At 44.4% G+C, this 16,619-nt stretch overlaps 1 protein-coding gene across 1 annotated transcript in view; it reads right to left on the bottom strand.

The window, feature by feature from the left end:
* Positions 1 to 8,545: 8,545 nt before the first annotated feature.
* Positions 8,546 to 16,619, bottom strand: part of CPNE7 (copine 7) — an 83,064-nt gene continuing 74,990 nt past the window's right edge. The window contains exons 13-16 of the mRNA XM_069738969.1: positions 12,212 to 12,263; positions 11,594 to 11,727; positions 11,277 to 11,513; positions 8,546 to 10,805 (exon numbers count right to left, since the gene is read on the bottom strand). Coding sequence (XP_069595070.1) covers positions 10,668 to 10,805; positions 11,277 to 11,513; positions 11,594 to 11,727; positions 12,212 to 12,263 — 561 coding nt within the window. The 3' untranslated portion in view covers positions 8,546 to 10,667. The remainder of the gene's footprint in view (positions 10,806 to 11,276; positions 11,514 to 11,593; positions 11,728 to 12,211; positions 12,264 to 16,619) is intronic.

Genomic DNA, 16,619 nt, shown 5'->3' with positions numbered 1-16,619 from the left:
CCTAACGCTCCCTATGCAACTCGGCACAGCCTGAGAAACTAACTAGCCCTGAAGATAGAAAAATAAGCCTACCTTGCCTCAGAGAAATTCCCCAAAGGAAAAGGCAGCCCCCCACATATAATGACTGTGAGTAAAGATGAAATACAAACACAGAGATGAAATAGATTTAGCAAAGTGAGGCCCGACTTACTGAATAGACCGAGGATAGGAAAGATAGCTTTGCGGTCAACACAAAAACCTACAAACAACCACGCAGAGGGGCAAAAAGACCCTCCGCACCGACTAACGGTACGGATGTGCTTCCTCTGCGTCTCAGAGCTTCCAGCAAGCAAGAAAAACCAATATAGCAAGCTGGACAGAAAATATAGCAAACAAAAATAACATAAGCAGAGCTTAGCTTATGCAGGAAGACAGGCCACAGGAACGATCCAGGAGGAAGCAAGACCAATACTAGAACATTGACTGGAGGCCAGGATCAAAGCACCAGGTGGAGTTAAATAGAGCAGCACCTAACGACTTAACCTCATCACCTGAGGAAGAAAACTCAGAAGCCGCAGTACCACTCTCATCCACCAAAGGAAGCTTATAGACAGAACCAGCCGCAGTACCACTCACGACCACGGGAGGGAGCTTGGCCACAGAATTCACAACAGGGGGCATTATACAGTATGGAGCATCATGTGTGGCCATTATACAGTATGGAGGATCATGTGTGGTCATTATACAGTATGGAGCATCATGTGTGGCCATATTTATTTTTGTTTATAATTATTGTATATGAAACAGTGTGATCAGCAGTGCTAAATGGGTGTGGTTGGGACGTGGATGTGGGTGTGACTAGTTGTGAAATGGGTGTGGTCAGAGGCGTGGCCTAAAATTTGCAGGACAACTACTCCGTATTGAAGAGAGGATTGATGAGGTTATTTATAGTGAGATTTTGGCCAGCAACCTCCTCCGTACAAAGTATGAGATCTGCATATTTTATTTCCCAGAGGAACATGAAAGGCATTTAAGTCTCATCATACAGGCATGCCAGACCTGGCATGTCACTCTCCACAAGGAGAAACTTTACCCCTTAAATCCCAGTCTTCAGAGGTGTATCTAGGTTTTCTGCCACCTGGGGCAAGAATTCAGTTTGGCGCCCCCCCAAGTACATATGCGATTTTCACACTTAGTCATGTACCCACGAGCTCCTCTCCCTAATACTCTCAATGTTCAGTGAAAAACAGAGAAGCAGAAGAGAAGCTCGTTGTCACAGGACCATAAGTATGAAAGTCACATGTGAGTTTAGTGTCCATGTGATGACTGCCGGAACCTGCAGAGCTGAATCCTGACATCACAGCTTCTGAATTCTCACAACTCATGCACTGTACACTTTTAGGATTCTCCCTTGCCGGTGGACGGTCATGTCAGCACAAGCATGTGATTTGTATACCTCTGACCACATTCCGACTAGACGTGCCCGGCCTCGCTCAGTTCATCTTCATTGACTTAGGCCACACATGTCTAGTCAGCACGTGACCACATGTCTGTAAATCGCCGGCACGGGAGAATCCTGACAGCGTGCAGGGCGCACTGTGAGAACTCAGAAGTCTGCAGTCACAAAGAATGACTGCAGACTCATTACAAACCTGGACATCCCCTTTAATGCTCCTAACATAAATAAAAACATGACAATTAGTTAGTATCACAAATAACATTTACATCCAGGTACCTTATAGATGATGTCGTCTCTGGAGTCGTTCTTCTTTTCTTCCTCTTGTCCAGGTCCCATGATGAGTTTTCTCGCCTCTGCAGACTTCCATCTTCTCCGCTTTTTTGCAGAAAATCTCCACATGATGCCCTTAAAGATAGAAGTGTCATAATGCTTCTGAATAAAAAATTGCCCCTCACTATATTGTCTGCACAAAATATGACCCCCACATTGTCCCTCTTATGGTACATGCTCTTTACACTGACCTCTCCTTTCCATACCGGCCCCCAATTCACACTGTCCTCTCATACTGTGTCCCCCCTATAGGGCCCTCTCATCACACTCCCCCTGATTGGTATATTGTCCGCTCCTGGTTGTGCCCCTACACTGTCCCTTCATGCTACACTCCCACTACTCAGTTTCTATTCTGTGCCCACTCACTTTTCTCCCCCATACTGTCTCCTCACACTATTCCTCTCCCTCCTCATACTGTCTCGTCTCACATCCCCCTGTTCACCATACTGTCTCCTCATATATTTACCCCCTCATTTTCTATACTGCCTGCTCACCTGACTCCCCATAATGGGTCTGCGCACATACCATCACCCTCACTCCCCATACTCTGTCCAAATACATTTTTCACATCGCTACTCATACTGTGTCTGCATACATTCCCTCCCCGTACTGTCTGCACCCATCCCCCCATACTGTTTCCTCATATATGCGCTCATACTGTTTTCTTATACATGCCCCCCATTCTCCTGTACTGTTTCCTCATACATGCCCCCATTCCCCTGTACTGTTTCTTCATACATGCCCACATCTCCCCCACTGCTCTTCATTTTGTGTCCCCAAATCTCCCACACACATTAAATCACCCCATCCCCCTCCAAATCTTCCCACACACAATAAATCACCCCCATCCCCACTCAAATTCTCCCCAAACACAATAAAGCCCCCCCCCCCCCCCCGTGCACTCAATCTTCTGTGTCTTCAGCTCCACTGGAGCACTTGCCACCAGTTCTCGCCTCTGCAGCGTGCGAGAGTGACGTCAGCAGCGTGATCACATGATCTGATCACGCTGCTCCCGTCGCTCTGTCCCGGCAGTCAGAGCCTCAATTGTACTCGCTTCTGTAAGGCTGCTTTCACACATCAGTTTTTTGCCATCAGGCACAATCCGGCGAATTTTGAAACAAACGGATCTGGCAAAAGTTGCCGCCGGATCTGTTTTTTTCTCATAGATTTGTATTAGCGACAGATTGCGACTGATGGCCTCACGTTTCATCCATTTTTCGCCGGATCCGTTGAAAATTATTTTTCGGGCGACTGGAGAAAACGACATAGAAACATTTTTTGTGTCCATCGAAAAAAAAACAGACAGCGACGGATCTGTCGCTGTTCATCGTTTGATGGCAACGGATTCCATTTTTTTTTTTTACTGAGCATGCGCCGATTTTTTTAGGATCCAAATAGCTTGATCAGCCAGTCGAATCCATCAAAAAAACGGATCCTTCGCATCAGTTTTTCACAATCTGCGACGGATCCGTTTTTTTTTCACCATTCGAAGGATTGTGCCTGACGGCAAAAAACTGACGTGTGAAAGCAGCCTAAGGCTTCTATCACACTTGCGTTGGTACGGGGCCGTCGCAATGCGTCGGCCCGATGTACCGATGCACGTTGTGAAAATTGTGCAAAATGTGGGCAGCGGATGCAGTTTTTCAACGCATCCGCTACCCAGTCTATGTCCCGGGGAGGAGGGGGCGGAAATGGCGGACACGACGTACAAAAAAAGTTACATTGAATTTTTTTTGTGACGACGGTCTGCCAAAACACAACGGATCCAGTGCATGATGGACGTAACGTGTGGCCATCCGTCGCGATCCGTCGGCAATACAAGTCTATGGGCAAAAAACACATCCTGTGAGCACATTTGCAGGATCTGTTTTTTTGCCCAAAACGACGGATTGCTAAAAACGCAAGTGTGAAAATAGCCTAAGATGCGAGTACAATTGAATACTGGGAGGCGGCGCGCTGCGTTTTCTCTGAGCCGGCTGTCAGCTTGACAGCACAGAGAACAGCCGACTCTCTGTCCGGGGGGCAGCAGAATGCAGCCGCTGGGGGAGACACTGCGGACCGCCGCATTAGGCGGCCCGACTGCGCCCCCCCTGCCGGCTGCACCCGGGGCACATGCCCCGGCTGCCCCCTCTCCCCTAGATATGCCTCTGCCAGTATTAGCCTCTCACCTAACCAAATCTCATACTTTGTACTGAGAAGGGTCAATACCCTGAAACACCGTTTCTGCAAATCGAGATTCTGATTTCTCTTTTATTCTAAGTCATATTAACAGGCTTGTTAAAGGGTCGATAATGACTTGTAGGATCGCTACTTCCAAAATGTGGCACTAGAGTACAAGTCCTCTTCCTCTCCGAAGAGACAATTTGCATATTTAATGACATGAAACACACAGCCAGGGCAACGGAGTGGCTCCATAAGAAGCAGTTCACGGTCCTGGAGTGGCCTAGCCAGTCTCCAGACATGAAAGATCTGGAGAAGATCTGTATGGAGGAGGGGGCCAAAATCCCTGCTGCAGTGTGTCCAAACTTGGTCAAGAACTATAGGAACCATCTGACCCCTGTAATTGCAAACAAAGGTTTCTATAACAAATATTAAGTTCTGTTTTTCTATTGTATCAAATACTTATTTCATGCAATAAAATGCAAATTAATTATGTAAAAGTCCGACAATCTGATTTTCTGGATTTTTTTTAAAGATTCTATCTCTTCCAGTTGATAACAATTACAGACCTCTCCATTCTTTGTAGGTTGGAAAACTTGCAAAATCGGCAGCGCATCAAATACTTATTCTCCCCTCTGTAAATACTCGATTTCTAGTTTCCTGATAAAGCTTGGTTCTACTAAAGAATTTGTAAGGTGTTACCGCTTTGCAATGTGCAGACGGATATATTTTTAGATTCTGCACATTTGGTAGATAAAATATACAGAATAGATGTCTAACATATGAAGTCTGCCACTGTCTAGGAGGAGAATCCCCGTCGGCTGAGGAAGGAGGAGGAGGCGCACCGGAGAACCGTTTATCATAACAGGATGTCTCCGATGGCGGATTCTGAGCCCGGGGAAGTTGCTGATGAGAATTTGGCATGAAAAAATAAAAAACCCATGGAAACGGCAAAATGGATTCATCTCTCGTCGGCCGGTCTAGCCGCGGGGCGAAGACGTCCACATCGCCACATGTTCATGCAAACATGATGGCGAAGGGGTGAAAGAATTGTGTTTCAGCTTTGCATTTTCTGACACCTTTGCTAAAAAAAAACTGCAAGAGCACATCACAGGCTCATTGAACACATTTAGTAAAAGCATTTCGTGTTTTGCCAGATGCTAAGCCCCAAAGGGTGATCATTATAGAGCCGGTGATTTTTGTGCAGACTCCTCATGCTACGATTGCACGCAGCCATATGTTTACTGGTCATTTAACGGAGCATGACTAATGGCCTGAGAAGAGCCCATGTGGACTGAATAGCAGCAATGTTGACGAGAGGCCTTGGATTGAAGCCAGTGTGGCTGGTAAGTGTATCTCTCACTCAACCAAACAGTGTCCTGATGAGGGGCAAGAACCCAGAAACAGCGGCCGGCAAATGGAGGTCTTTTCCTCTTGGAGAAGATTCTGGTCTTGTAGGAAGTTTCTAAAGGGTCAATATTAACTTCAGTAAGCGACACTATAGACACTGTTCATTCCTCTGTGTAGATGACATTTGCACATTCATAAATATATGGACCGTAATGATTATCTGTGGGAGATGTAGCGATCCACCTCTCCATGGGATCAGACACGCGGAAGAGCAGAGGTATACGGGGATGTTCTCTGCAAGTAGTCAATTGCCATTTTAACAACGATGGAGCACGCCACCATTTATTTTGTGCTGAAAAAAGCCTCTTTATGCCTCCATGTGAAATCCATCATATATGAAGGTACAGCAGAGGGCTCATACACCACTATGGCAGCCTTATGACAGCTCCGTGTAAAATGTAATCCAGACGAACACTTGTGGGTCACAGCTCTTCTCGCCTACCAATGGCGGCATGGTAGGATACATTGGTATGAACAGTGATAAAGAGGGGGACATACCTCTGCTTTCACCCATGTGTTAGCAATGCAATGACACAATGGGGTTATCCGGTGCCTCTCGCCTCTGCATCAGAGGGTGATAGGAGCTGGCGAAGTTGTGTTGACGGTCACATCACAGGAAGGTATCGTGCCCATCTCTATTCTAATTAAAAGGGAATATTTCAGCAAGTATTGCTATGTAATCAGAGAGCTGCATGATTTAGCAACTGAGACCCTGATTCCAGCAATGTGTCACTTACTAGACTGTGTGTTGCTGTTTCAATAAAATCAGTGTTTTATCAGCAGGAGATGATCACTACAGGACTAGGTGTTTTGTGCTTCCTAGTCAACTGCTATGTAACCCCACTCCCGGCTCTGAATAGCAGCATGGGAAGCTGCCAATCAGTGGTGTGGGCGGGGTTATACACAGCTCAGCATTCTGAGCTCTGCTAGACCTGAAGATGAGAAAACTGTGATTTTATCAAAATGACAGCATACAGGACAGCAAGTGATACATCGTTGGAATCAGAGTCTCAGCCCCTACATTATGCTGCTCCCAGATTGGAAAACTCCACTCCCTTGGCTGAAGCTTGTTTTAAAAACAAAACAAACTAAGTTTTACTCACCCTCCCCAGGTCTAGCGCTGAGTCTTTGCCGCTGCTCCCTCTGTCTGTTATAATTGTCATCTCTAACATCAAATTGACAGGACAGCGCTGCAGCCAATCAATGAGCTCAGCGGCTCCCATTGAGTAGACAGCTTGAGCCACTCGGAATCACCGATCTCACTTATTGGCTACACTGACCATGTGACGCCAGCGCTGCAAACAAAAACAAACACAGAGGGCAGCAACGGAGACTCATCACTGGACCAGGGGAGGGTGAGTAAAGCTTTATTTTGGAAAAAAGGGATTAAAAAAAAAAATATTGAACCAGAAATCCCTGTTAATGAACAAACACCTGTAAGTAATATAGTTATAGAGCTCCAAAACTCCTCAATGTTGATATTCATGACCAAATCACCCAAAATATATATATATATACAGTGGGGCAAAAAAGTATTTAGTCAGTCAGCAATAGTGCAAGTTCCACCACTTAAAAAGATGAGAGGCGTCTGTAATTTACATCATAGGTAGACCTCAACTATGGGAGACAAACTGAGAAAAAAAAATCCAGAAAATCACATTGTCTGTTTTTTTATCATTTTTTTTGCATATTATGGTGGAAAATAAGTATTTGGTCAGAAACAAACAATCAAGATTTCTGGCTCTCACAGACCTGTAACTTCTTCTTTAAGAGTCTCCTCTTTCCTCCACTCATTACCTGTAGTAATGGCACCTGTTTAAACTTGTTATCAGTACAAAAAGACACCTGTGCACACCCTCAAACAGTCTGACTCCAAACTCCACTATGGTGAAGACCAAAGAGCTGTCAAAGGACACCAGAAACAAAATTGTAGCCCTGCACCAGGCTGGGAAGACTGAATCTGCAATAGCCAACCAGCTTGGAGTGAAGAAATCAACAGTGGGAGCAATAATTAGAAAATGGAAGACATACAAGACCACTGATAATCTCCCGCGATCTGGGGCTCCACGCAAAATCCCACCCCGTGGGGTCAGAATGATCACAAGAACGGTGAGCAAAAATCCCAGAACCATGCGGGGGGACCTAGTGAATGAACTGCAGAGAGCTGGGACCAATGTAACAAGGCCTACCATAAGTAACACACTACGCCACCATGGACTCAGATCCTGCAGTGCCAGACGTGTCCCACTGCTTAAGCCAGTACATGTCCGGGCCCGTCTGAAGTTTGCTAGAGAGCATTTGGATGATCCAGAGGAGTTTTGGGAGAATGTCCTATGGTCTGATGAAACCAAACTGGAACTGTTTGGTAGAAACACAACTTGTCGTGTTTGGAGGAAAAAGAATACTGAGTTGCATCCATCAAACACCATACCTACTGTAAAGCATGGTGGTGGAAACATCATGCTTTGGGGCTGTTTCTCTGCAAAGGGGCCAGGACGACTGATCCGGGTACATGAAAGAATGAATGGAGCCATGTATCGTGAGATTTTGAGTGCAAACCTCCTTCCATCAGCAAGGGCATTGAAGATGAAACGTGGCTGGGTCTTTCAACATGACAATGATCCAAAGCACACCGCCAGGGCAACGAAGGAGTGGCTTCGTAAGAAGCATTTCAAGGTCCTGGAGTGGCCTAGCCAGTCTCCAGATCTCAACCCTATAGAAAACCTTTGGAGGGAGTTGAAAGTCCGTGTTGCCAAGCGAAAAGCCAAAAACATCACTGCTCTAGAGGAGATCTGCATGGAGGAATGGGCCAACATACCAACAACAGTGTGTGGCAACCTTGTGAAGACTTACAGAAAACGTTTGACCTCTGTCATTGCCAACAAAGGATATATTACAAAGTATTGAGATGAAATTTTGTTTCTGACCAAATACTTATTTTCCACCATAATATGCAAATAAAATGTTAAAAAAAACAGACAATGTGATTTTCTGGATTTTTTTTTCTCAGTTTGTCTCCCATAGTTGAGGTCTACCTATGATGTAAATTACAGACGCCTCTCATCTTTTTAAGTGGTGGAACTTGCACTATTGCTGACTGACTAAATACTTTTTTTGCCCCACTGTATATATACATATATATATATGTATATATATATATATATATATATATATATATAGCAAAACAGAATCGAACAGACATGAAGAGAGAGAACAGAGATCTTTATTGGGGGCATTTTCCTTCCAGGATACAAATACGAGAAGCATGCAAACCTCACAAAAGCGCCAACATGTAGTATAGAGGTGCGCTTCAAAGGCCTTTCTAACTGCTACGATACGAGCGGGTTCTCGGGATCTGATCGCTGTACATGCATTGAAAACATTAAATGATGTGGATTTACTGACTACTTCTACCTTAATACTCGCTCTGATCCATTGTTGCCTTACATAAATAAAAGGGCACATATTTATATCTGTAAATATCCGCTCATTGCAGCGTTCGGTATGATCCATTGTTGCGCACATATTTATATCCATAGACGTCCGGTCATTACAGAGTTCTGCATGTCCATTAATATGTGTACACTGGACTATAATATTTGGATTCCTCTCATTTTAGCATTTAATTTTTCGCCTTTTTCAATATTTTTACATTTTACAACAGATCATAAAGTGAGGTCAATCTTCGGTAAAACCGCGTTGGGTTAGTTATAAAACACAGGACTGAATGCCATAAAGTATACAGTGTGTGCCGCCCTGTAGATGGAACATTCTTTGCCCGTTAAGGAAAATTAAGCGATTTTGCAAAACGTTAAGGAAGGTTCACTCGTCGTTAACATCGAACTTCGGAAATGTCGAGGCTGAAGGTGGGCGAGGAACGTACATATAGGCCTCCTCGGCAATCATTCGAAGACCTCACATCAAATTCTTGTAAAGTCTTCGACAAATAACTTCGGAGACCCCACAAGCTTTTATTTCCTTACGATTACCCCCCCCCAGTTCCTTATGCGTCTTGCTATTAGATGTGTTAATCTGACAGATATCAAAAGTAAAGTCACATAGACGTGTGTGCTCATGCAAGCCGAGAAGACCCCAAGAGATCCTTTTGGATATAATTTTAATGAGCAAGTATGTGGCTGATAACTCGGATTTCTGCGAGCCCTTCAATCCACGACTCCATCAATATAAAAAATAAGCGCTAATGAAGTGTTAAAATGAGCTTATAAAAGACTCGCTCTTTCAAAAGGAATATACCCGGCTACGTCAGTTCTTTCCCTACAAGAGTCAAACATGAAAATGGAAATTTGCCGGATGAACATAATCCCACTGTGACCTGTGCCTCAGAAAAGCCTCACGACCAAAGAAAAAGACGATGTAGCAAGAACATTCACTGCTTGACCTCAAGTGATAGAACAGTAATGACATAGACTGTATGTACCGAAGTATTGGAACAAGTCTTAATCATTGGCACCCTGTCCCCCACCCCCAACCCCGGTGTATAATTTCCAACCATAAGCTTCATACAGACATGGTTAGGGCAGTTTGTTGAAGATGAATAGAGCCTGGACCTCAACCCCATGCAACACCAGTACTGGAAATAATGAGCCCGGCCTCTACCCAACATGAGGGCCTGACCTCACAAATGCTCTTCTGGATCAAGGTACAACAATTCCCACAGACTCCTCCAAAATGTTGAAGCAAGTCTTCCCAGAAGTTATATCTACAGAGGGTCTGACTGCATATTAATTTCTATAGATGTAGAATGAGAGGTCAGAAAAGCTTATGAAGGTAGGATGTGGAGGGGACAAAAGACTTCTGTTCATATAGAAGATGTTCTGGATAATGGAAGATCCAATCACAAAGCTGAATATTACAGAATGACCTCCCAACCATAACATATGGAAATATACAATGTGTGAAGAGACTATAAGGCCAAGAATGACAGACATTTCCCACCAGTCCTTATAACGTATTCTACATTCAGAGTCTCACTAGATTTGGATGAGAAGGGTCGACCCCTGACAAAGTATAATCAGGATCTCAAGGACCTGAGGCTAGGTTATACACAGTAGATGGAGACTCTTCCAGTAGATAGGCCAATCAGTGCATTGTGTCCATACTAATTATTGTCCTGCGCTGGTTGAACAAATACTGGAAAACTATGGTGACTCCATCGAGAACTGAAGTAAAGTGAACTTCTGAATGGTTGGGAGTCCGGCTGGTCCATCAGATGGTATTGAACAAGGGCTGGAACGTTGGGCGATACAAGCTTTCATGGTCTTTCCAATAAGGATGGGGAGACGTTGGTTACAAAATCACGGGACTGGGCTCATTCAGGAGAATTGAGAGCAGAGTCTGGGGAATCTACTTTTGGGCAACGAGGAGGAAACACTTTGTAGCTGTAGTACTCTACTACTTGTTTCGGCACTTCAGCCAGGACACATTTTGCCAAGGCAGCCGGTGAAGCCTAAAATACAAAAACAAAAAACAAAAACAAATGGTATCCTTTACTATTATTTTCTTGTAGATATTGGGTAGTAATCATCTTCATTCTATCACAGCAGTCACAATAACAATGGGAATGACTGAGTGACTATGGATGGCAGCTCGGTGCTGGATTAATGTGGGAGTTTGCCGGCACTATGACATTGGCAAGTCCTACCATGGTGGACAACAGGTCCAAAGTGACGGTATGGGGTCATAAAGTTTTATCTATTAGCATTCCAGTGGAGCCTTGCATGAGACCTAGATATATCTGGATCTGGATGACGGCATTGGTGTAATGATGGCCACTGATTTCCAAGCCCATTTTCAGTAATTTAGACCCCCAGCATGATGCAAACTCTTTTGGCAGAATCCTAACACTAAAGTCGATAACATGGACATTGGGTCCAGATGAAAGAAGGGAATATGATGCTACAGAAAAGGTTAAACTCACGTTTTTGAATTCTCTGAATGGCACAAACTGGACAATGTCTCGGAGCACTGGCTCCCCTTTGGGTGCCCTTAGGATCCCATCATCTCCATCAAGAATCTGCATGTCGGTGAAGTCTGCATTTCCAACACCCACGATAATGATGGACATAGGCAAGTAGGACGCTCGCACGATAGCCTCTCTGGTATCTGCCATATCGGTTACTACTCCATCGGTGAGTATGAGTAGAATATAGTATTTCTGTAGCAAGAGACGGATGAGTTGGCAAGACACACACAATTCATTTGTCAGTTTTATACAATTTAGTCCAGAAAACTCACCGAGGCTTCCTTTGTCCTCTCCTCATCCGCTGCCAGCCGTGCCACCCGGGATATGATTGGTGCAACATTTGTGGGGCCATACAGCTGAATTTTGGGGAGGCAGTTCTGGTATGATTCCACTATGCCTTGAATACCTACAGATGATGAGATTAAAAAAAGATTAATAGGTCTATCATTCTGCAAAGTACATGCAAATATACCAATGTAATGAGGTTCATGCCGGGCTATCCTCAGTGACGCATCACATGTCGTTACCGAATTGGTCACAATTTGGTAGCTCAGTGGCACAGGAACCGGTTACTTAAGGGTTTTTATATAAACCTTCTGGTTGTCCACTTTTCAAGGACATTTCTACTCCCATATGAATCCAAATATTAATATGCCACCAACGAGATAACAACGCTTTCCCATGGTCATGATGTTAACCATAAGATATCTTAGTTCAGTTGGGTCTTCTACACGAGCAGACCTTCTTGGTGCGATGTAGACAAAGCCCTGACGGACTCTTATCTAGAGGTCATTAATTCGTATTTGCATAATTAATTTTGCAAAATTCTAAATCAACTAATTATACATGGGAATAATGGATGACTTGCAATTCATTTTCATGTCCCTTACCTTCACATTCATCATCATCAGGGTTAAAATTGATAGCGAAATCATGCGAAACCTAGAAAGGAACAGACACCATGAGAAGAAAGGTCAAGGGACGTTGTAAGGACAACGGTCATGTAGAAGGATCTCCAATGTCATGTTCATCTACAAGAACGTCCTTCATGATATTTCACGGTTCTACGCGGTGCCCCTTCCCTTATACTTCCAAGTACACAGGACCTCACCCTCCCTATGGGATCCGATCTACAAATGATTGCCCTTCCACTTCATGTACAGACGTTGATTCCCACATAAAGCAGCATGGAGTTAAAGACAGAAGAGAATGACAAACAACTTGTGGACTGCGAGAAACTAATTACATGAGGTCAGGATGTGACATTGATATATCAGATGCATGAGAGCAGTGACAGAATGACATAACAGGATGGAGGATCTAGGAGAGAGCGAGAAAGCACCCAAACACTCAGAGGAACCATCAATGGACCAGAAGAGGTTGACATTCCTATAGGATGGTTTAATATCTGGCCACCAGGGTAGTTTTTGACCACAACCAGACACAGAAAGAAGGTGGCCCTTGTGCTAGATCAATATTTTGGCCCTTTCCAGTTCAATTGCTCATCATTATGCGCATTTCCATCTGCTTTGGAGGTGGTAGTGGGCCATTTACCTCGTGGCTACACAGGTTGCAGCACCTCTGTTTTTGACCCTTAGGGCTCCTTTTCACTTGCAAGATAAACGTCCATGTCTCGCATGTGAAAACCAAGCTCTGGTGCTGGCACTTGGGAGCGGAGCATGCGGCACCACGTGGAAAGGAGCCCTAAGTCTGAAAATGTCACGATCCATGTTTGGATCTGTGGCAGATCTGGTTTCCCTTTGATTTAAACCTTTTTTCCTTTCTGGTGTCAAGCTTTTCTATGAAGGAAACCTCTTATGACGAAGCTTTGGCTAAGCAACGTAAAGAATATGAGAAGGGCCAACCCAAAGTTGATAAAAATAAGAAAGATAAACTCACAGAAAAGAAAGCAAAGCCAAAGAAAAAGGAGGACAAGCCCGATGGAAATTTAGCAGAGCATCAACTGACTGCGGAAACTAACAAGCAGAAAAAAGTTGAAAGGGAACCTCAGGAAACTGTGAGCTCTGTAACACCAATTGTGTCTCCAGCTCTTGAAAAGGTTGTGCCTTCTCTAAAAGACAGAAAGAAAAAGCAGGAGATGGTCCAGAAAGCTGAACCATCTCAGACTCAAGTTGCGGCTGTGACCAAGACTGTTTCAAAATCTCCAGTTTGAAGCCCCTGCCAAAGAATTGCCTGTGGTTGCTGTTCCTCCAGTTGGAACAAAGCAAAGCACAAAACTTACTCCTTTGGGAGCAAAGCAGAGCAACAAACAGGCTCCACAGGCTGAAGCTAAGCCGGCCAACAAGCAGTCTCCACGAGCTGAAGCTAAGCCGGGCAATAGGCAGTTTTCACAGGCTGAAGCTAAGCCCGCCAACAAGCAGGCTGCTCAGGCTGAAGCTAAGCCCGCCAACAAGCAGACTGCTCAGGCTGACGCTAAGGCAGGCAACAAGGAGGCTGACTCCAAGGCGTCCAACAAGCAGGCGGCGCAGCCTGATGCCAAGACTTTACCCAGGTAAATTTGTACAAGCTTCACATTTGAAAATTATGTAGCAGATCTTGCACCTGGTACCACACCAAACATTGCCAAGGATCACCGATTTATGGCCAGGTCCCAGCAGCCTTTCATTCCCAAACTTGTCTGGAATGATCCAACAGTCTCTGCAAATCCAGAAAGCTTTGGCGAGTATGTGTGGTGCTATTTCTGGAAAGAAGTAGCCATGTTTTTCAAATTCTAAACAACCCCCTTAAATCTCAGCAATATCTGTAGGATGGAAAGAGGGTAGCAGGTATAGCCACGGTAGCCATAGTGTTATCTGAGTGCTTCATGTTGTGGTACCTCCCACCCAAATCTCATGTCTACCCAATGTCATGTTCTCTCACCTCCCCTTCTGAAGACCCTAGACACTAGACCTACCCAGTGTCTAGTGGCTCCTCCTCCACAGGAAATGCCTGCAGGACCAATCAGTGGCTGAGGCAAGTCACTGATGCAGCCAGTGATTGGTCGAGAGGGCATTTCCTGCCATTTGCAGTCAAGAAGGAACCAAGACGTGAACACGAGCGGGGACCGGGTGAGCATCAGAACGGGATCTGTAAGGATTCAGTGAAGGTTGATAATACTTCTGTGAAGATCTGAGGTTGTGGGTTGTATTAATCACCTAGGTAGGTTAACGATGTAGTTAGCTCTATTTCTTCCGTCCACGGTCATACAGCATCTCATGGCCAAAATACAATGCCCTCAATCCACAAGTTTGGGGGGCGCAATGTTTGTGCTGATGTTAATAGCAGAGGAGGTCTGGACTGTGGAGTTATGGGATTGGTGACTTTTTTTGTCCTTTGCTCCTCAATACTTGGCCCCCCGTTCAGTAACGTTACAGGGTCTCGACTTTGAGGTTGAGTTGCTGCGGTTCCTTTTACTTCTCAATAATATCACTCACAGGTATGGGGAGGATTTAGGAGGAAGAAATGTCATGAACGGACTTGTTACCCCGGTGGCTCCTATTACAGGATCACACATTTTGTCATAAATATCTATCATCTTGGGTTCAAACGCAGCTTAAAAGCGGTCTGCCCGGCCAGGTGCGCGATTTTCTGGGGCTGGATGGAAATACTTAACTCGATGATCGAATACACGTGTCCCAATACTTTCATCCATACAGTGTATCTCAATCCTCAGGCTTCAGAGATGTGAGAGATCCGGATTCTTCTGTAGGAACCATCTGGTATTGAGGGGAACGTTCATCTGTTCCTCTTTAGCTTGAGATATTCTGTGATTTTTTTTTTTCTGCTCAGATTTTCATTTCTTAGTGACACGGCTTCACATCTATTGTCACCGAGACTTCAATTGAATTCTTGGTCTTGTCACTTAGAGAATCTCGGGGCCCTAAGTGTCGGTAATTACCTGCGATTTACATCTCATTAGCGGCAGATCTCTTGTCTGGTGAGTGATATGATGTAAGACTGGGTGACATTCACTCCGACAGCATAATTCTTGCTTGTAACTTGTAGACATCATTACCCGATTGTCCTCCGTTGGAAAGTAATATATCAATAATATCTACTGTGCAGAAAATCATCTGTTATCATCCACATAACTGATACGCAAATGTTCCCAAAGTATGGCGGCATGTACAGAATAGTGAGGTCACTGCACCGCATTGTTCTGCATCCGGCAAAGTAATATCATAGTATATATCAACTATATGTCATATATGTAGGACAATCCCTATTCTATTTCCAGGTTTTTCCATGACCTCCCGCCTCTAGGATTGCTAGTGATCAAGTAGGAGAATCAGCACTAAGTGATACATTTCCCTGCAGTGCCCCCGCAGGGGAAATGAAGCATGACACAGTAACCACTGAAATCAATGAGCAGCTCATGTGACTGGTGCTACCCGAAAGCTCTCAGGATGGCAGATCCTCAAACTAATTTATCTCTTTAAGCGCTGCAGACTATTATTGCCCCCTTTTTGCTATTAAAACAATATCGTTTTATTGCATTCTTATATATTTTGTTCTGGAATAAAGTCTCTTTGCAGAGTTTGAGAAATCAGATTCCTGTTTGTTGCCTTCTTGGATCTTGCGATATTTAGGTCAAACTCTATATGTGCAGCGTAAAATCTACTCTAAGCTATAAAATATGTATAAACGTATTATTTCTGGTGCATAACCCATATATAGATGCTTTACATGCAGTAATATAGTGACACCATAGAGATGCAACAAATGCACCTGGACTCCAATAATTAATGGGCCCCTATGAGGCAATTCTGAATTAATGGGCAGGGAAGGGCTGCTGGATGTTTTTCCATCACCTTCAGATCATATTTAACTCTTGGAAACCTCACTAAAAGATAGCTTGTACTTCTCTCGAAGTGTCCAAAGCTCATGATATAATGACACTTGTGCAGTAAGGGGTTAATATTATACAGATTGACCACTCATGGCATACCCTTAACAGGGGCAATTTTTTGGCAGGTGTGCAAGTTGTTCCCAAATTCAGGATACTGTGGCCTCACTGTCCAGTGAGTGCGATCTGGTCTGCTCTAATGTACATCTATGGCCCATATGAATGCTAGAGACCCCTACTGCCTAGACAGGTGGATCAGACACTTACTGCCTAAATAGGTGGACCAGACAACTACCGCATAATAGGAAGGTGAGATAAGGTTACTGCCTAGATCAGTGTTCCCCAAGTCCGGTCCTCAAGAGCCACCAACAGGTCATGTTTTCAGGATTTCCTTAGTATTGCACAGGTGATGGAATTATTGCCTGTGCAGGTGATGCAATTATCACCTGTGC

This window comes from Ranitomeya imitator, chromosome 9, assembly GCF_032444005.1.
Source record: "Ranitomeya imitator isolate aRanImi1 chromosome 9, aRanImi1.pri, whole genome shotgun sequence".
Lineage (NCBI taxonomy): Eukaryota > Metazoa > Chordata > Amphibia > Anura > Dendrobatidae > Ranitomeya > Ranitomeya imitator.
This window is presented reverse-complemented; position numbering and strand designations above follow the sequence as displayed.